This window comes from Atractosteus spatula, assembly GCF_055471065.1.
Source record: "Atractosteus spatula isolate fAtrSpa1 chromosome 10 unlocalized genomic scaffold, fAtrSpa1.hap1 SUPER_10_unloc_2, whole genome shotgun sequence".
Taxonomy (NCBI): Eukaryota; Metazoa; Chordata; class Actinopteri; order Semionotiformes; family Lepisosteidae; genus Atractosteus; species Atractosteus spatula.
The window spans coordinates 805,822-827,610 of NW_028296622.1; the positions used below are offsets into that span (position 1 = coordinate 805,822).

Here is a 21,789-nt window from a genome sequence, read left to right on the forward strand (position 1 = left end):
CAGCTCACATCCTCTTCCTTATTATTATAGGTAGTAGGAGCAGCAGTAGGAGCAGCAGTAAAATATTAGTAGTAGCAGTAGTATCAGTGGCAGCAGCAGTTGTGGTAGCAGTAGTAGTATTAGCAGTTATGCTGTATTTAAACTTTCCTGTTCAATATAGCAGAGTTCTTGTGTTACAGCTTCACCATAATAGCTGCAGCAGCAGGAGCCACAGAGCAGGAGTCAGTTTCAAATTTGAAAAAGCAACAAAATAATGAAAAAAAAAGTTCAGTCCTTGTTAATACAGTGGTGATTTAAGGCAGAGCTTTATTGGAGCCACAGGTCAGACTCTGCAGTGAGTCTGTGGCTTGTGCTCCTCCGAGCTCTTCCAGCACAGGAAGCCAGGCTGAACTGTGAGGCTGTGGGTGTCAGTGTGATGAGGCAGCTGAGAGCTGAGCTGTACAGGGAGACACACAGGGAGCCCAATATTCAGAGCTCCAGTGCTGCACAGGGAGACACAGGAGAGTCCAGTGATCAGAGCTCTACAGGGTGACAGGTCCTCTCCCCACACAGCTCTCTCAGTGTGTCTCTCAGGGCTGAACAGGAGGGGCTGTTCCTGTCAGAATGGACTCTCTCAGAGCTCCAGTGTCAGTATGAGGAGAAGCTCTCAGACCTGACTGCTGCCAGAGCCTCTGAGCCTGAGTGGCCATGAGCCCTGAGCTCCTCAGCAGCTGAGAAAAGCCTCCTGTCTCCTGTGGTCACAGTGTGGTTGAACACCTGCACTGTCTTCCTGCTCTTTCTCCTCTCTCTCCCCCTTTCTGTCTCTCTCACAGTGTGTGCTCTTATCTGTCCATCTCTCTCTCTCCTCTCTGCTTACTCTGACAGTCTGTGCAGAGTATCTGAAGGGGATGGAACATTGCTTGGCAAAGGAAAAGACTTCTCAGAGTCAGAATAAAACAAAAATATTTTTCTCCTCTCAGACAGATTCACAGCTCAGACTCACACACAGAGCTCTGGGTCCCTCACTACTTTACCCAAACTCCTACCTCCTGAGCAGACAGAAGCTCATCTCCATCCTTCTCTTTATCCTGACAATCCAGAACCAGAGGACATTGAGACAATCAGTGCTGCTACATGAATAATATCAGACAGAACAGTCTGGACTCAGGTCACATCTCCCCCTTTTCTCCTTCCTCACAGCCTCTTAGAGACAGAGAAGAGCTCCTGGTTCTCCTCTCTGTGAACTGGGCTCAGGGGTCACTGATCTGGCAGCTGTAGGCTCTGTTCCAGGTCAGGAGCTAGAGGCTTCTATTAACCCTTTCCAGGACCTCCAGCCCCTCAGTATTACTGTCCTGATTCCTTGTCTTTACTGTAAGTCACTCCTCCAACCCTCTGTCAGAAGTGTTTTACTGAAAATTGAGCAATATGTGTTTATCTCTTATTATTATTTTTACTGATTTAATGAACAGCAGTATTGCTGCTCTTATAAGTGTAATATGATTATCAGCAGCAGCAGACTGATGGTCTTGTCTACAATAGTGACAAGTTGACAAGTCTGTAGCTCTGAGCAGTGGGACTCAGATCACACAGAAGATCTGTCTGTGTGTTATGCCACACCAGCCCTGGGATACAGCGTCTCCCACACGTCTCTCACGGAGAGTCCTATAAATATACAGTTAAACAGAATCTGATAACAGTTATATAGATAATTAAATAATCAAATAGGTTGAGTAACTGAGTGCTTGAGTGGAAATAAAACCAGGAGATGCACTTTAACCTCAAGGATCAGGAGTCTTCTATTCTGTGGAGATTCGTGTAAAATGATTAAAAGCGCTTTTTACAGGGACTTGTGCCCTTTCTCTTCTGCTCTACGGGAGTATGCTATACAACGCATTGGTCTGTGAAGTAAACTATTTTTTTTGTTTAATAAATTGTATTCCTCGGTTTGTCGCTCTCCATTTCTAGCTGTTATGTCTCCTCCAGCGGATATATGGACAAATATGTTATATTTGTAAGAAAAGGAGTCTCCTCCAGCGGAGACGCGCTCTGCTCTGTCAGAAATAGCGCTGTGACGTCACAGACACCAGCCAGAGCGCCGGGATCAGAGAGCGAGACTGCGGGAGGAGCGCTGAGCGCTCGGAGGAGAGATATTGATCACTTATCTATCGACAACCAATTAATTCAACTAAAAAACCTTAGAATCATAGATTAACTTCACCGATTGGTGAGTACTGATTCTTTTCTTTCTTTAAATTCTTTAAATATCTAAAAAACAGTCAATACAGCCTGTATCGATCAAATACCATAGTGCGTTTAGTGTTCATAATGTTCAATCCCAAATTAAAGAATGATTATTCAAATGATTGTTTAGAAATTGTATTCTAGAGCTTGAAAATTATATTCCAAGTTGATAAATTTGTGTAGGTAACAGTTTAAATGCATTTTCCACTGTTTACAAATTATAAGTATGGTAACCACGGCGACACGTGCCACGTCACTGTGCCCAGCTAGGTGTCTCGGCTTCGTCACAAAGAGTGGTTTGACGTCACGGACTAAAACTAATGCGAGTGTATTCATATTTAATATTAGTGAGAGTACAATCGGTAGCTTTAATATTAATGCTAGTGTTCATGTCAGTATTAATGGTGATTGCGCTTCTGATAGTTTTGATGCCAGTATTCATGTTAATATTAGTTATAATTATAGAGTTACTGTTAGAGTATTTACACTAGTAGTCATGTTAGTTTTAGTGATAGCATTACTGTTATTATTAGTATTAGTAGTGTAGTAGTAGTTTGTGTCAGTGATAATGATAGTGTAATTCTTAGCGATAGTGTTACTGTTTTAATGTTAGTGGCATTTGTGTTAGTGTTAGTTATACTGTATTTGTAGTTATGAGTGTGTGTGTTTTTGTCTGTGTGTGTGTGTTGGTGTGTGTCTATAAGTATTTGTAGTCTATGTGTGTGTCTGTGAATGTGTGTGAGTATGTGTGTGAGTGTCTGATTGTGTGTATAAATGTATGTCGTGTCTGTGAGTGTGTATTGTGTCTGTGTGTGTGTCTGTGAATGTGTGTCTGTGAGTGTGTGTAGTGTATGTGTGTGTGTCTGTCAGTGTGTGAATGTGTGTCTGTGTGTCTGTGAGTGTGGTGTCTGTGAGTGTGTGAATGTGTGTCTGTGAGTGTGTGTGAGTGTCTGTGTGTGTGTGTAATGTCTGTGTGTTAATATGTGTGGGTGGGTGTCATGCAGTGTGTGATAATGTGTGTGATTGTGTGGTTGTATATCTGTCAGTGTGTGTGAGTGTGTGTGTAGGTGGGCTTGGGCTCCACTCGTGTGTCTGACAGAAGTGACCCATCAACAGGTGTTGAGGTCCAGAGTCGCCTGAGAATGGTACCACTTTCTAGATTCCAGACCAATGTCCAGAGAGCTGTGAGTGCTCTGTTTTTATCACTATTACTAGTAATGACAGCAGTAGTAGTATTAATATCAGAATTAGTATTAGAGTTTGTAGTCATGGTCATAGTAGTAGCAGCAGAAGTAACAGCAGTGGTAGTTGGATTATCCAAGCACTTACTCCAGGAACTACAGTATTACACATTTATACTCTATTTTCCAGGTATGTTTTGTAAAGTGCTTTGATGTTCTGGATTAAAAGGCAAAATATAAGAAAAAAATTGATTGATTGATTGATTGACTGTGAGAGTGAAGTCTGGTCGAACTTGTTTGTCTAACTGAACTGTTCTGTCCACAGATGTCAACAGAGGTGAACAGAGAAGATGTCCAAACCCACCAGAGACTGGAGACAAGTTTGAGAGTCAGGCCCCAGACCCAGAGAGCTGTGAGTCCACTGCTGGTCTTCTTCATATTGTGATTCTTCCTCTTCTTCCTCCTCCTGAAATTAAAGCTCATTGCAGTAGCAGGGCTCTGTTGTCTTCTCTTGAGGAGGAGAAAGACTCTACCTGACAGTGTGTGCATCTGCGTGTGTGTTAGTGTGTGGGAGTGTGTGTCTGTGGGTGTGTGTGCTTGTGAGTCTAGTCCAGCCCGTGTCTGTAACAGAACTGTGTCTGACATCCCCAGATCAGGAAGGAGGTAACAGGAGACTCAGCCAACACAGGAGCCAGACCCAAGACCCCAAGAACAGCAAGTCTGCATTATTATTATTAGTAGTAGTAGTAGTGAGAGGGTGAGTGTGTGTGAGGTTGTGTGTGAGAGACGGTGAGCATGTCTCAAACTCCATTCCTAGAAGGTCTGGTGCATCATCTGGTTTCCTGCCCAGAGGTCTTGGTTACAAAGTTGATCTAATTTTTTAATTAAACAAAACATATTCTAATACTGTACCTTTATCCAGACCTTAAATATCCAACTGTGCCTTGAATATTTTGAGTCTTCAACAGTGAGAGACATCAAAATAGATTATTAAACACATTATTTCCACATCTTCTTATGAAAATAATTAGATTAATTGTTTAAATGGCTAGCCCTGTTTGGAACCTGGCTCTCCAGGGATTGTGATTGGGCTTGAGACCCCTGGTCTAGCAGAACTGGCCCCTCAACAGGTCTCGACAGGGATGTTGGGGATCAAGAAGCTGGATAGCTGAGGGCTGGACACTGCTTCTGGATCGAGGACGACAGGCCACTGTCATGTAGGGTCATCTTGGCCCATGATGATGATGTGTGTTTGTGTGACTGGCTGGTAACTCTGTTTTCTCCTCCCCAGCACCGCCGGGAGAAACTCTCTCAAGTCGAGAGAGGAATGGCCGAGCAGAGAGAAGGGTGTTACACCGAGACCTGGGGCAGATCTCACAGGAACGTGAGTATTGGCTTCAACAACATGGTTGGATAGCTTGTTCCACACACCCACCACCCTTTACGTACAGTAGTGCCTCCTGTCCTGACTGTAGGGTCTCATCCAGCTCTCTCTTAAGATAAGCCAGGGTATCGGCTTCAACAACATGGCTAGACAGCTTGTTCCACACCCCCACCCTCCTCTATGTAAAGAATACTGTATTAATACTGTCAGACTAAGAATAAACCTGTACTGAGACACAAACTTGGTTGGCTTCTGCTAGTGAGACTAAAGCAGTCAACTTGCTGACAGGTCTTGACAGAGGTGGACGTGACCCTGAAAGGCCGGAGAGGGGCAACCGATACTGAGGCTCTGAGCAAAGATTCGTCCAGTGTAAGACAACCAATGTGTTCTACTCAGGATGATGATGGTGATGCAGATGGTAGTGTAGATAATGAAGGTGGTTATTATGATGATGTTGATAGAAAGGTGTTGATGATGATGATGGTGGACATGATGATTGTCATGATGAAGAAGGATATGGTGATGAAGATGGTGGAGATCATTTATTACAAATGTGATGAAGATGATAGTGACGAAGATAGTGGAGATTATAATGGTGGAGGTGGTGATGATGGTGACACAGTCATGCCTGTGTGTGGCTGTGTGTGAAAGGGAAGGTGGGGTTGGATCAGGTCTGCCGCTGTCATCTGATAGGACTGTCAGAGGAAGAGGGAGCAGACTCCCCCTGCGTCTCACCCCGGGCAGCCGAGAGCTGCAAGTCTCTGAGCCTGATATGTCTGTGACGTTTGTCGAAAGTTTGGTTTCAGCTGCAACGATGGTGACTGTGATTGCTGGGAGACCAGGGGCAGGGCTTGGTCCTCCTGGAGAAGACCCTCTCAGTTTTCTCTCTGTCCTCCTCATGCCCTCTCTGTGCCCCTGTCCCCTCAGGCCAGCCAGCCAATCACCAGGCAGGAGACCGAGACCCAGCTGTGGAACTACCCTAAGGGCCCAGAGAGGGATCTACAGAAGGACAGGGCATGGACCTCCTCCTTGGCAGCCCACATACCCCATTGGTCGTCCCCTCACACACCCCCTCACCCACCCCCTGGTACACCCGCTTACCCGGGCCTGACCCTAGCGGCCCTGTGGCGGCTCAGGGAGGGCCCGCAGGTCGAGCTGGAGGGGCTGCTCCAGGAGGAGGAGAGCCGGGTGCGGACCTGGGCTCAGAACATGATATCATCTATCCAGCTGGACTGCCTGGCGCTGTACAATGAAGTCCTGCCTGACTTTGAATCAGAGGGTGCATACGCAGGATTGGTAAGTCCCTAAAACCCCTTCCCCTTGCTTGAATCACACTGAGGTATGCAGGGGCTGGGGCGACTCACCTCTCCAAGACACCTGCGTCATCCCACTCCCATTTCACCTCAACATGGTTCTGAGAAAATCTCCCGTCCCCAAGGGGAGAGAGACAGGAGCCGGGCTGGGCCTCCAGCCCTCTGTTTATTCAAGATCATTGCCTCAGGAGGTGGGTGAGGTGGAAGACACACTGTCTACAGATCACCACTAGGGACAGCGTAAAGCAGGGGGTGAGACTCTTGATCATGGATAAGGATAACAGTGGGATGACTCCCCCTCTCTTGACTCACTGCCTACTGATGATGCTATGTCACTCCAGCTCCTCCTCATGGTGGTGTCTGCAGTCAGGCAATTTGGAGAATCGTTGAGGGTTGATGATGAATATTCACCTTTCTTGTTCTCCCAGGGCACAGGAATCATGAAGCAGGACAACTATGAGGAGGTGAAAGAGGCGCTGAAATCCTACTTCGAAAATACAATGGTCGGGTGTGACTTATCTGAGGTGGACAAGTGCTTCCGCCAGGCTGCAGCCGAGCTTGACCTTATCCTGCAGAAGTACCTGGGAGATGCTGTAGCTGAGGTCTGTGAATAGCAGGTTTATTTTGATAAAAGACATTTCTCATCCCCTTCTATTGTTGGTGTCTATTTCATGTAAAGGATTTGACTTGAAAATGAAACGTTTAATCGACTTACAGAGAGTCTTCTTTAAGATGTGTATCAGATAGCTCTCCACTGTCACTTTACTGGACTTTTGAAGTAACCAATCTACAATGAAAATATATACTGCACATCTTAAGGAACATGAAGAGAAATCCGTGTGCTGATTGTCACCAAAAATGTCACAAATTAACCGCCAAACTGTTTAACATGTCCACCTCTTCCTATTTTGCAGTGATTACAATTCTTTCAGTTTCTTCTCTTGTATTTTCCTTACTGTTTCACTGTCCCCTTCCCCCATATGGAGATGGATCCACAGATGAAACCCTGTTTCACCATTTGTTTGTTCAAAGTCTTTGGACTGACTTGCGACTTGCGAAGCCCCAGTGGCACAATCAGTCAGCGTGCACAGCAGAGTCATGGCGATGTTGTGTGTTCACGCCTCACCTGGAGCAATGGCACCTACAGATCCAGCCATTCAAAATGTGTGGAGTACGTGGCGGTAAAACGCGGTGGGCATGGCGAATCAGACCACATTTGAATTGAAATATGATAATAGTATCTGGAAGCACCTTGTAAAATCACCAGGTGGAGCTAATAAAGCTTAACCTCTCATGTACAGCATTTGAGCTGTCACCAGAAAACACCTGGTCTTTGAATCCCGGTCACTGCTGAGAGACAGTCTTTTTACAATTAAGAATTTAAGTTGCATACTCTTTAGATTTTTAATAATTTGAAACTGTGTATTACAGAATGTCAATCATTAAACATTAAAAAGTAGGTATATTTTATAAAAGAAAGATTGCTCTTGTGGACAAAAGTACACAACCTTCCACCTTCATCATAAATATTTTAATTCTGCATAAATATTTTTTGCATCAAAGTCTTTAACTTGGTAACTAACATGGGTTCTGGTTTTAACATGCTTGTTCTAACATTATTAAGCTTATATTCTGTAATTCATAAAAAGTTATAACGTTTTATCCTTTTCTAAGAATACGTAGTAAAAACACCACTGGCTGTTATTGTAAAACAATACATGTTGTAGTGATTTAACATCACTTGATAGTTATATTAATATGGGATCGTTTAACTAAGCAGCTAAAGCATCACAAGTGAACGTTTTGGAAACATTTTGACATTCGTTTCTTTTAAAAAAAACTTCTATTGTCGCTGTAGTGGTAATGAGCACTGTAATTGTCACGAAAGCTTTCTTTCCGGACCCTATGCGGACGACACAATCCGGGGTTGAGTGAGGAAACACAGGGAAAAAGTCATGCAGGATACGGGAATAAAAACAGGGGGGCGTGTCCATGGAGTGCTGGTGGTCGGGGAAGGTGTAGCGAGGCAAACAATCCGGGGACGAGTCCAAAGAGAAGTCCAAAAACAAGGCAAAAGTCCATGGCCAGGAGATCCATCCAAGACAGGAGATTAAAAACCCGAACCGGGTCGGGACCGGCAAGGGGAACAGGAACAGAAACTTAAAACCATGACGGAGCCAGACACATCCAGGACCCGGGCTCGCATGATACAGGAACCAATGCAGAGCCCAGATTGGCGTCTGCGTCTGGCTTATAAGGGGGAACTGAAAAGGGGCTGGAACAAGGGACAGGTGTGGGGAATAAGGGCTGGAGCGCCCTTAAGAGGAGGGGTTTGCGATCATGGCAGTACCTAGGCGCACCTAGGCGCGATCAGAGCCGAATGCATAAAGATAGTCCTTTATTATTATAGTCTACTACTACTACTATAGTCCACTATAGCTTATTGTGAACATGATGTGTCTTTTTCAGGTTTACACCCGAATTGAGAAAATCTGTATTTTGTCTTCATCCAAATGTCATCAGCCAGTAATCAGCCAACAATTTAACTTGGAATTAAAACCAAAAATTAACTGTACTATATAGTACACCACCTGGGATTGAACCCAGTCTGTCACGTCATTCAACAGGAAACCAGCTGGCTGGGCTAAAGGAGATCTCAGCCCAAGTGCCTGATTTGCTCTGGGATGTTGTGTCTGGCAAAATTGGCTCCTGCGTGTGTATTTGGATTAATTATTATACGTAATGGTTTTATGTTTAAGCATTTCTTAATGGAAATCTTTAAGTTAATCAAGGGAGGGTGGAATGGTTATTTTGTTTTACAATTGCGAGTAATTGGAGAACAGCCTATCAACCAGATGGCCAAATGATTTAATTTTTTTTTAATTAAATAAAATATAAGATACAATGATGTGTCCCTACCTAACATCGCATGACTTTAAAATCTGTACAAAAATGGTTTAGTTAAAAACCACTTTTTATGCGCAAAAAATGGGTGATTTTTCATTCATTTTATTTTTTTAAAGTATTTGTTAGAAGAAAAACTTGTGCCGTAAGCAGGTATTGAACTTGGATTGTCAAGGGCTCCTCGAAAACACAGCTGAGACGAACAGTTTTAAAGTGTTTTGAAAGTAATCATGCGCGTTTGTGTCAAATTAAAAATAAACCATGTTTGCCAAGAATGTGGAGTACAGTAAATTAATATCATTATTAATTTCTTTAGATAAGCGATTCCATCTTATATTTCCTATTTAGCAGATTCTAAAAAGTATGAGGTTTTTTACTGCGATAACGAGCACAAGTACTGTATTCATAGAAAAGGTTAATCACTTAACTCAGTTAACTTTGAATGTGTTGTGATATTTAGAAATACCATCAAATTCAATATATTGTCAATAATATTTACTATTTTAGTTTTTCAAAGAAATGTTTATCTGTTTAAAGAAAACTCATGGCAAGAGCTTACAGCATACAAGTCAAATGCCTAAGCCATTATACCAAGACACTGCTTGACAGTTCAAGTTATAACTGAACAGGGCAGGCCAAAAGTTTCCAAGTAATCGCGGGTGAATGAGTCAAATTGATGCAGATGTTTACAAAGAAAGTCTACTACTGTAATATTTTGAGCTATATGAATAAAATAATATCGTTATTAATTTATTTAGATACACGGTTTCATATTATATTCCCTATTAATCAAATTATAAAAAGTACTGTGATATCGAGCGCAATTAAATATGAATAAATATTAATGAAACTAATACTTATACTTTTGCTTAGTATATACTTTTATATACTTTTTATGAAGTTCTGTATATAAACTTAATACAGTCAGAAGTACATAAAACCTTTTCCAAAATAACCACAGTATGTAACCGAATGAAAGACTGATGCTTAAAATGTTTATGAAGAAAGTGGAATACTATTTAAATTACCAAAACCAGACATATACATTTTACATAATATGTTTATGTTATTAAATTAATATCATTTATGACCTTCAGACGCATTATACTCCTTTTCTTTTATGCTCAGCTACTAAAATTTCCCTTTAGTTGTAAAATGTCCATATTAATATTCAATATTAAGCTGATTTAAACATGCACAGTAAAGAGATTAAATGAAGCAACCGTTTCACTAACAACCAATTCATCATGAGTGCTGCCTGTCAGTCATTTTGGCCAGCCAATCACTTACTGCGGTACAACTCGGTGAACTGTAGAAAATTTCCACAGTACGGGGTTGTACTGTGCATTTTCAATGGCTGTATCTGTATATATAAAAATTATAAAAGCAAACCACTTTTATCATCATATTCTCGCTGAGAGGAAGGAATCAGTGTAAATATATCATTACAAGTGATAATAAGAGCAGCTTTATGATAACCATAAGAAAATCCTACTATATTGGTAGTTGGGGGAATGTATATTACATATATCTAGAATATAAAATTAAGGAAAAGGAAATGTATCACTCAAAAGGAAAAAAACGAGAAAATCATTAGTTGATGAACTATTAGAATATTATATATTTAATATTTCTGAGTACATGATTATGTAAAGTTAAAAACTACGTATTATGTTGAAAAAACTGCAAAAACACAATAATATGCAAAGAATGCATGGGATAGTGAAAAAATAAAACTTTTCTGACATTTGGAATAGAAATTATACAACAACTGAAAATAAGAGGTTTATTTACAATAGCTGGAACAAACTTTATTTCGTAAAGTGAAGAGACAGGTGAGTTTATAAAGAGCAACATGAAAGTGAAGCTCCCAGAGTTCAAATTGCAGCCGCTTAAACCCTTAATCAAACTAGGAGAAGCCTAGACAAAGACGAACCAAAACAATGAAATACGACTTTTGCAATGGTCTAACACAACATAAGATACATTTAGATGAAATCTTTACTATTTTACAGGAGAACCTAATAGCGAAAGTTATAAAAGCGTGTATGTGTCAGAAACCTAGAGAGAGTTCACGTGCAGTATCATTTTGCTTAAAGTTGAACTGAGCACAAACAATACAGTTGCATTGTATACTTGTATGTGCAATACACTATTTCAAGTCTGAACTATAGGACAACTCACTCTGCTGTGACTCCTTGCATCTCTACGCTATAACTTCCATCGAAGAGAGATTTTATCAGCAGCATGCAACTGATTCTTCCGACATCTTGTTTAATACTGTAATGTGGATGTAAGAACTCATGAAGTATTACCAGGATCTACATTTAGCACTGCTGATATCTGAATCTACATTTAGCACTGCTATTTAGAAACAGTGATACATAAACTGATACACACTCTGACACACACACTGGTTCACACTCTGATACTTGTTGATACACGTCTGAATTAAGAAAGTCAAGCTTGCAGACAGTCACTCTGTGTGGATCAGTCACACTGTGTAAGAAACACACAGATGGACAGAGACAGAAAATCCAGTGGGGGTCATTTTTTAAGAAAACGCACTTTATTACAACAATGTGTACAGCACACTTCTTACAAAAAATACAATTATAACAACAACACTTCAACAGAATTTAAATCGTCTCTAAGAGATTGATTGTTCATTATCAATCTTTCCATTTTGCAAGTGGTCAGTGAGGCTGGTTCACACAATAAGAGCCCCTCCAAGCCTCCTGGGTGTTACCACTGGCTGCAGTCCTGGCTCTGAAACTGCGATTGTCCATTTCTCAACAGGAGCACTAAGGAACTGGTTTTCTGGGTTTTCTTCAGCCCCTTTACAGAGCTCTCTGTCCTGTCCAGTGCACTTTTATTGTGGAGAAACCCCACCAGGCTACCTAGTTGAATAGCTTCATCCTACATGCCTCCGTTGTGGTTAGTGAGCTGGAGGTTCCAGCTGACGGATCGCTGTTCCACCCCACACGTCTGGTTGCTATTGATGATGTGGGGCAGGATGGTCCTCAGTCTGCTGGCTAGTAGCTTGGACAGGATCATTGACACCTCTCACTGTCTAGCTGATGTCCAGAGATCAGGCAGTGTGACCAGTGAGCAGGACATCTCTGTATCTTAGTCAGTGATACTGGTCACTGTGGGTACAGGTCACTCAGTCAGTGAAACTGATCACTGTGGGTACAGGTCACTCAGTCAGTGATACTGGTTACTGTGGGAACAGGTCACTCAGACAATGTTACTGGTCACTGTTGGGACAGGTCACTCATGCTGTGAGAGATCACACAACAATGAGAAGCGTATGACTGAGCATTGATCAGTTCTCAGTATCACTGCTGGTTCTTTATGAAATCACTGCTCACTGCTGTGGACAGACTGTGTTTCTTATCTTTCTCAATGGCTCAAGCTCCGGACTCCAGGGTGTACTGTGACGTGTCTGTGTGTCTTATTGCCTTGTGCTGCTCAGTCTTATTGAATGAGACTCCAGTCTTACAGCCACTGCTGCTCACCCTCACTGACTCTGATCCACACTGCAGTGGAGACTGGGGATCCTGAAATGAACTGACTGCAGACTGTAGTATAAACTCTGGTATAATAACAGGCATGAAGCAATAACAGTCTTTAGTACAATAAAGATCTACTCTCTCTCTCTCTCTCTCTCTCTGCAGATCCTGTGAAGCGAGCTCCTATCCCTAAATCACATATGTACACTGTGTGAAACTCTGCTGACTGACAGTACTGACTTTACTGACGTGTTATTACCAGTGAGCGACTGTGATTAACAGTGTCTGTATCTCTGTGTTCCAGGGTATGACTGTGATTAACAGTGTCTGTATCTCTGTGACTGAGACTGTGATTGTCTGTGTTTCTATGTTTAAGAATGGCAGTGGCTGTGCAGTGCTGCAGATAGGTCTGTTTCCTGTTGAAGTTACAGACACAGTACTTCTATTGAGTGCTAATATTAATGAGTATTGATTCCTGGTGAGAAATGCACCAATAAAAGAGTAAGGAGAATGCGAATCAGTGTAAACTGAGTTTCACTGCAGGTTCACATCATATTCCTGTGGAAAACCTCATCTCCTTTCACGGTGATCATGTCATTCAGCCAGTGGAGTCATGTCTGTGCTGGACTGATAAAGCTATAAAATCACCCAACCTAAATCAAAACCTTTTTACTATGAAAAGCTCACAGTCTGTAAGAGACTACATGTCATGGGTACAAATAATGAGTCCTACATAATGAAGCATTTTAATAAACAGAGATTACAAAATATTTTCTTACAATAATAACACAACTGATGGTAAGAACACTATTTCACTGCTGACCTCGTGATCTTGCATAATAACAATAATATCATGTGTCCCAATCACTGTACTGGGGCATGCAGGGTGAGTGCCCCCTACTGGCCCCATTAACACCTCTTCCAGCAGCAGCCTCAGCATTCCCAGGAGTCTCCCCTCCAGGTACTGGCCAGGCTCACACTGCTGGGTCTCAGTGGGCTGCTGGTTGTGAGCTGTTTTCACACTGGTACTCGATCTCCATCAGAGATACTAGACATAAATCCAGGGAACAGCACAGCCTGATAACCCATGCACTGTCACACTATAAACTATATCTTTACATGACCTTTGCCCTGTTCACCTGTCTGGGGTATAACCCCAGTATTGTCTGTGCTGGACACAGTGTCCACCAGGACACTACAGCTCAGTACTGACCCTCTCCTTTCTTCTGTACAGGTGAAGGCAGCCCCATCCCTGACCTGCGTAAGTCCACTGTGTATAAAATAACAGCTCCTGCTGGGCTCCAGCTCTCACCCTGCCAGTGTGCTGGGGAAGAGTGTGTGTGGAGGACAGAGGGGTATTTAAACTGGGGAACTGGGGCCAGGGAGCTCCCAAAAGGGCAATTCTGTTGGATCAGGAAAGACCTGGACAACACTAACAGTGTATCATTAAAGTAACACATCACAGTAGTCCATTCTTAAAGACTTCTATATTACTAATGTTTTTCTTTCAATTATTAGAACATGATCAATAAAAAGGATGTTTCACACTGGTTTCAGTGTGAATGAAGCTGAGCTCCTGATTTTTAATACTGATACTGTATGTCTGAAGTTCTCTTGTAATTTTAACTTTTAGTCTCTTGAAAGAAACCAGTTCAAGAGAGCATTACTGGTCTCCAGTGAATTTCATTACCTCTGACCCCTGAATTTTGGTACTATGAGATTCATAATGAAAACTGTAGTGACATCTTTGTCTCAATATGGAGGCCAGTTTGTGACTGTGATTAACAGTGTCTGTATCTCTGTGTTCCAGTGCGTGACTGTGATTAACAGTGTCTGTATCTCTGTGCTCCAGTGTGTGTCTGTGATTAACAGTGTCTGTATCTCTGTGTCCCAGTGTGTGTCTGTGATTAACAGTGTCTGTATCTCTGTGTTCCAGTGTGTGACTGTGATTAACAGTGTCTGTATCTCTGTGTTCCAGTGTGTGACTGTAATTAACAGTGTCTGTGTCTCTGTGTTCCAGTGTGTGACTGTGATTAACAGTGTCTGTGTCTCTGTGTTCCAGTGTGTGACTGTGATTAACAGTGTCTATATCTCTGTGTTTCAGAATGGCAGTGGTTGTGCAGTGCTGCAGGTAGGTCTGTCTCTTCTTGAAGACAGAGGTGTTGTTTTAAGCCCTAGTGTCTGGGGTTATTGAGGTCTTGAGTCCAGAAGGTCTCTTTAGTGTGATATGGTCTGTAAACAGAAGAAGATGTATTTCAATCTCATGTTTCTGTAACATCCTACATGTGGACTGTGAAGATCAATCAAAGTTTCATGGTGGGAATTTCTATCTCCGTCCTGTGTTTCAATCTAATGGTCAGCATGAGTCTCTCCTGGACTGACAGTATAGAAAACTCATTTTCCCTGAAGGCTACGTGCTCTGGTCTCTGCTCACTCCTGAATGAGGGTCTACAGACTGAATGTGGCAGAACCAGTGACTGGAAAAACTGTGGAATATCAGGAGAATTCAGGAGCAGAGCCAGTCTCATAATAATAAGCTATTCAAATCCTAAGGAGAAACACTGTTAAAGGTTGTGGAAAAAAGGATGGTATAATGACAGTATTCTTCCCCTGCAGTTTCACAGACACACAGCCTCTTGTGAGAGGCAGCAGTGGGACTCTGGTACAGGGGCTCCTCTGGGGCCTGTAGGCCTCTCTCTTGTCTGAGAAATGGCTGCTTCTCTTCACATGTCAACCAGGCTGATGGGTCAGCAAGAAGCAATATATAAGAGTTTATATTTATAAAATCACCTTTTCTTCGTCTGTTTCCCTCTTTCCTCTGACTGTGTTATTAGGATGTTCATACAAACACAGTACAGACAGGATGGGCTTCTATACAGAGTACGTTCAGGCTGAGGGAATAATAAACATTATCAGGCAGATAAACGTTATTGCTAAACAGCTCATGTTGTTGCTTTTTGTGTTTAAAATCATGATACAGTCAGGATGTTGAACCTCTTTAACCCCCAGCTCCTCAAAGGTCATTTCCACCTGGACTGTTTGTGGCCTGAACATCTTGCAATATCTTGGACAGTATAGCAAGTCCAGGCCTGGTTCAGGGTCTGAATTCAAGGGACCATCTGGACATCAAGTCTGAAACATCAGATTTATATATATCTTACTCAGTACACACTCTAGGAGGAAATATCCGCCACCCCAAAAAAACACATTTCATTTCTTCAAAAATGATTATTCAAATTATAGCACATGTAGATACCTATTGTTCCAGGCCATGCCCAATATATGTCTACTATTTATACTGGATAGGCTCTTTTTAACAGCCTTTGTATTCTCCAGGAGTAAAAAAATAAGAACTGAGAAGAATCTCTTTGATCTTCGCTGGACTGACCAGCAGACAATAGAAGGAGAGTATTTATTAAGTATTAAGAGTTTGTATTTAAGTATTAAATATCAGGAGAGTATTAAGTCAGTGTTCATTGGTCACACGAATAAGGCTTCTTGAATTGAATTGATCAAAACTCCCATTCACAATGAACATGTATAAGCCCCGCCCCCTGTCTCTCAGTGGTCAGAGCTCACTGATTGACAGCTGGTGTCTCCTATCAGAGAGGCGGAAAGCTGAGCGCGAACAGTCTGAAGTCAGTATGAGCGCCTCTGTTTCTTTTTTTTCGCAAAAGTTTTTTTTTTATTAAACGAATAGAATTTACAAATACAACTACAACCAGAGGATCAGAAACAGGTACAAGAGAAAAAAACACAACAGAAAAAAAACATTTAACCACCAGAGGTAATGAAGTAAATTATGTGATCAAATTGTATTTTTTACATATATCATGTTTTCCTTGCTTTATTATTTCTCAATTCTTTATAGAATTTAAATAGTGTTTCAAAATGCATGCGTTTCCTGTATAAAATAAAAATCAGCACTCACTTTTTTACAAAACAAAAAAAAACGCTTTTCTTTTTAAACACTTCGAGTACCTCTGGCATTCATGAAAAGGGCATATACAAAAGCAGATAACTTACTCTAAGATTGTCTAAATTATTGAGTTTTTCAAGAACCAGAACTATAACAGTCCCTAATACATAACTACGCCATTCCAAACTAACACTAAACAAACACTAGTATATACTGCTATAACAAATAAAACCAAACATAATCATTAACTGAGCAGTCACTGGGAGCGGATCTCCTTCCTGTCCACAGCGGCCCTCAGTCCCACAAAGCAGGCTCTCCTCCCCTCTCTTCTTGCAGCTTCAACCTGGGGCCACAGCTGGTTCCTGGTGCTCCTGTCTGCGGTGGACAGGTCCTCTGCAAACCTCAGTTTGTTCTCATTCAAATACTCATTCCCCCTCGCCACTCGCCACAGCGTGTCCCTCGCTGTCCTCTTGGTGAACTGTATTATAATCGTTCTAGGGCGCACTTGCTCTCCCGAGCCTGTGAACAGTGTTGATGGCCGATATCAGGCCCTCCTGGTCCGGCAGGGTCCTTTTACAGATACTCTTCACTGTTGCAACAATGTCCTTATTTTTCTGTAGTCAAAAAAAGCAAAAAAATAACATTCAGGTCATGAAAAACTCAAAAAAACTCCTCAGCCTCTAAACTTTACCTCCCACCTGAATGCCATCTTGAATGCTGCGCCTCTGTTTCTCTCTGGGTTTCTGGATGTGTTATTTCTGGTTTAAATTGAATACTTTGGATATTTCTTCACATTTTCAAAATAAGTTTGAAGGTTTTCTTATATTTTAGCAAGATTTTGGTTTTGTAATTATATTGTTTGTGTGTAAAAACGGGCATTATACAGTCTTTGAATTCAGCACTGTTTTATTCTGCATCATCAAGAAAATGGTCTTAGAGAAGATGAACGAGCTGCTAAACTGGGATTTGAAATAAACCGTTTTAACAGACAGGCGCATCTCCAGTACTCTTTCCACGTCCCCTCCAGCTGCTTCACTTTTCTCTTTAGTTGCCATCGATTTTTTGTAGTACCAGATATATACGATTGAGGTATCTTAGACTTCTCCTTTGAAGACCCAGCACTCCTAAATAAAGACATTTCACAGTATAATGGAGTTGAGTTGGAATGTAATCGGCAGGAGCCTGTTGTGATGTTTGCTGTTTTATTCCCCAGCTGCTGTGACTCTGGACCCTGATACAGCTCACTGTGAGCTCAGCCTGTCTGAGGATGGGAAGAGAGTGAGACAGGGACAGAGGAAGAGTCTCTCTGACAATCCTCACAGATTTGATCACTGGTCCTGTGTCGTGAGCAGGGAGGCCTTCACCTCAGGGAGACACTACTGGGAGGTGGAGGTGAATGACTGGTGGACAATAGGAGTGACCAGAGAGTCTGCAGAGAGGCAAGGGGGGTTCAGCTTCTCTCCCCAGCAGGGTTACTGGTGTCTGAGCTCTTACCTCTCTGTTTTATCTGCTCTCACTGACCCTGTGACCCATCTTCCCCGCAGTCTGCAGCCCAGGAAGCTGGGTGTGTGTGTGCATATTGAGGAAAGGAAGGTCTCCTTTTACACAGTGGAGTCCAGAGCTCATCTTTACACTTTCACTGACATGGTCTTCACTCAGGGAGAGAAGATCTATCCTGTCTTCAGGACTGTGGATCGTAATAAAGAGCTTGAGCTGCTGCCTGCTGTCAGTGTGGAGATTAAACCCGTCACTGACTCATGAACACAGGCTGACTCTCTCCCAGCTCTCTGTCCCACTGCTCATACTGGGAGACGGGTGTAACGGCGGGTAGTGAGATTATGTCAAAAATCTAATAGTAATTTAAGATGATGTCGATGTTGTGTCATGTTTAAACATGTTATATTACAGTAAAAGATTTAAACAGGAAAATAACATATACGAGAGAGGGAGATATTCCTCGCTACCAGCCTGCTGTACTCCTGACTTGTAAATATCTCTGGAAACCCTCTCGTGTTTTTTTTTTTCAAATTTTGAGAAACTAAACTGAAATGAATTAAAAATGAAATCCCGTGTGAGTCTCTCCTGCACGTGCCGGTGACTGTAAAGCTGCCTGAACTGGGAGGGACCCACTGACGTCATCAGTCAGGCGGAATAGGCACTGTGATGCCATCAGAAAGTGGCTCAGGGTGTTTATGGGAGTTGTAGTTTGTAAGATGTTTAGTTCCTAATAAATTGATATAATCGCCCAGTGAAAGCTCTGTTTACCTTCATATAAAAGCCCAAAACACTAAACTGAACCCAAGATTTTACATCTGTTTGGTGGCAGCGGCAAGTTTTTTTCTTCACGGACAGAAACTTGGGCTACTTGTCAGTCTTGTCTTCTGTCCTGGGCTATTTAATTATTTACTTATTTCGATAGCCTGAAATTTCATTCAGATCTGTCCATGTAATGTCATACATTTTACTGCCCGTGTGTGTGTTTAACCCTTGTCGAATGGGTTGTAAATGACTCTTCCCTAAGTACTGGCTGACACTGAGAAAAGGCTACAGGAGCTCTGTAAATGAAGATTTGTGTGTGCGCTACCCAACACACTTAGTTGCAGCAGTGTGGGTGTTTAAATGCTATTGGCTCATGAACAGCATCCCCCTATCCCAGTGCATTGCCTGTCTAATAGTGCCACATTCAATAAAACCAATAGAGAAAGAGATTCACAACGCAAAGCTGTGTCAATCTTTTGTGTAAAATATCGGTTTGTAAAAATTCGCTCTGAATCTGGACTGTAATTAACACTGTAAACATCCCGTTTGTATAAAAACAGGTGAGTGTAAATCTGCTTTGTTATTGTCGAGCTGTGTAAGAAGACAAGAAACATATATTTCCGAACCTTTAATTCAGTATGATGTGTTTAGTACTGCAGAGATCAATGACAATGTATGTATAGAAAAACTGAATCTGGTATGTTATCGTCCAACTGTAAAAGGAGACAGGAAACCCTGCTATACTGTAGTTCAGAGTCATTTGTTTTCTCCGGTTTTCATAACCTTCGCTTATTAAAATGACTGTTTTTGAGACCACGATTTTTCAGATGTCAATAACTTTGCAAAAATTACAAAGAGCTTTCAAATCACACGCGTTTAAGAGATCGCGATTTGTGAAAAGTGTCGCAGCTTTTATTTAAACAATATCCAGTACCTGGCTGCATATTTAGAAACCTTAGTTTGAATAAAGCAGATCCCAGGTGTAAGTGAGTTCATAACGTGAGAACACATGATGCTACATTTTTATGCATCAGTTGAAGCCTTCTGAAGTCTCTCAAAAAACATAAAAATATAACATGATTGTAAATGTAACCTCTATGACTAAAGTGCGAAGAGAAATGGCTTAAGATATAAGCCGAACAGAGCCGAAAAGGTCTGGTGCCGTTTTCTCTGCTTTAAAGGTACCGTCCTCGCAGAAGAATTTTCACGACGAACGTTTGCCCACCAGCACGCAGACAAACTGAATAACAATACAGGATGTACTGGCAAGAATAGCGATTACAGACGTTTAAAAACCGTACGTGCAAGATCACAGTAATCCACTGATATAATAAAACTAACACTCTATGGGCACCACACCGCGACTTCACGGGGGCAGCGTCACGTAGCTAAATCTCGGCTGGATACAATTTTATCTTCCCTCCTGAAACCGAAAATCCAGACATATAAACAAAATCCAGACATATCAACATTACTAAATTTACTAAAATTATCCATCTCAGGAATCTCACTGTTCGCCCCGGTGCTCAGGCAATTTTCACACCCCATTATAATAAAAAACAAGAGCAAGGTGACTTTCTGCTCAAGTAAATAAATAATAAAGCTACATAACAGACAGATGTTTAATTCTTCAAACAAAATTATCTGTTTGTCAAAATCAGCTACTTTGAAATCAGTACACGACTTCTCTAAAGGTACCTTTTGTCACTCGTGCACAAACAAAGGTTTATTTTTGATCATTCCGAAAGTTGGACGACACGCCCCCGCGGGTCTCGCCTCCCGCTGTTCCACACACGCCAATCACAGGAAGTCAGATACACAGATACACAGATATACTGAAACAGTAGCGCACACGGCAGTGTACAAATATACTGCACTGTACCACGTGTGTCCTCTGGCTCATGTTGATTCTGAAGTCCGCTGGATTGACTTCGTCATTGTTTTTGAGGATTTAGGATATTTCGAACCGTGATCCCTCATAGTTTTCTATCTCCACAGTTTTCACACTTCAAGACTAAAGAGAATCTGGACCATTAGATTCGTGGGGCGATGTGCATACTAAATAATTCCTGACACGCAAAGCAACAGCTGGAAATCAAGTGTTGTCGGTAGTTTTCACTGCAGTCCGGCTCTGGGCTGAATTTAAGATTTTGACCAAGTGTTAATGCGATTCCTTTCAAATAAATGTGCTTGTTTCACATATCTAAATGCAAAGAAAACAAGATTACCGCATCTTAAAACGCTTAAAGAGCTGCACGGTTATTGTTTACACTATAATCAAGATTGTCCTGTAAAGACTGTAAAAAGACAGGGTTTGGGCACAGCGACACCTAGTGGTCCAGGGCTGCAGCACCACAAGAGCCCAGTCTCACGTTCCATGTAACGCTTTTACTGCAATAAGAACTATGAATCACAAATTAAAAATATACAATTTTATTTTGTATAAAAATATGCAAAATATTATTTTTTTTACCTACAGTACAATATTAAACTACATTAAAAAAGAAAAAAAATCATGTTACTTGTTTCATCCATCCATTTGCAGTCTGCTTTATCCAGTCCAGGGCTGTGGGTGCAGCCAAGCCTGTTTCAGCAAGAAAGGGCCCCAGGCAGGACACCCCATGGCAGAACGCCAGTCCAGCTCAAGACAGATGGACACACAGGCCCAGCAACAGCTCTGGCAGCAGCAACACTGAACACTATGCCACTGTGCTCCCCTGAACTCGGTTTAATAGTATGGGAATTAAGATAAAGCTCAATCATTTTACAGATTTTGTTTGACTACCTAAAAAATTGTAGCTTCTTACTACACTTTAACAAAAAGCCCCCAGCAGTGATCAGCGCATCAATACTGTACATGGCCACAATATTTGACGTGATCGGTCAGGGACAAATTTAATCTCTAATTCTGCATTTTGAAGAGTTTAAGTCGTGTCCACATCATATTCTCCAGTGACTCACAAAACAGATGTAGAGTCGTGGGCCAAATCTGTATTATAATCTAAAATTCAGTATAATCTTGATGATATAGAAGTTTATTTCCAAAAGTCATTAAAAACCTTCTTCAGAGTCTCTTCTGCATTTCTGAACCTCA

The 21,789-nt window shown here is 41.8% G+C and overlaps 2 protein-coding genes across 2 annotated transcripts; both read left to right on the forward strand.

Annotated features, from left to right (window-relative positions):
- Positions 1-3,344: 3,344 nt before the first annotated feature.
- LOC148812563 (uncharacterized) lies at positions 3,345-6,712 on the forward strand. The gene is made up of 7 exons (XM_088908586.1): positions 3,345-3,404; positions 3,727-3,813; positions 4,053-4,115; positions 4,693-4,785; positions 5,074-5,154; positions 5,713-6,081; positions 6,527-6,712. Exons 1-7 carry the CDS (start codon positions 3,363-3,365, stop codon positions 6,710-6,712), a joined length of 921 nt encoding a protein of 306 aa, XP_088764712.1. The 5' UTR covers positions 3,345-3,362.
- Positions 6,713-13,396: 6,684 nt separating this feature from the next.
- Positions 13,397-18,443, forward strand: LOC148812564 (butyrophilin subfamily 1 member A1-like). The gene is made up of 4 exons (XM_088908511.1): positions 13,397-13,403; positions 13,752-13,778; positions 14,622-14,648; positions 17,650-18,443. The coding sequence occupies exons 1-4, from the start codon at positions 13,397-13,399 to the stop codon at positions 18,195-18,197; spliced, it is 609 nt and encodes a 202-aa protein (XP_088764637.1). The 3' UTR covers positions 18,198-18,443.
- Positions 18,444-21,789: the final 3,346 nt, after the last annotated feature.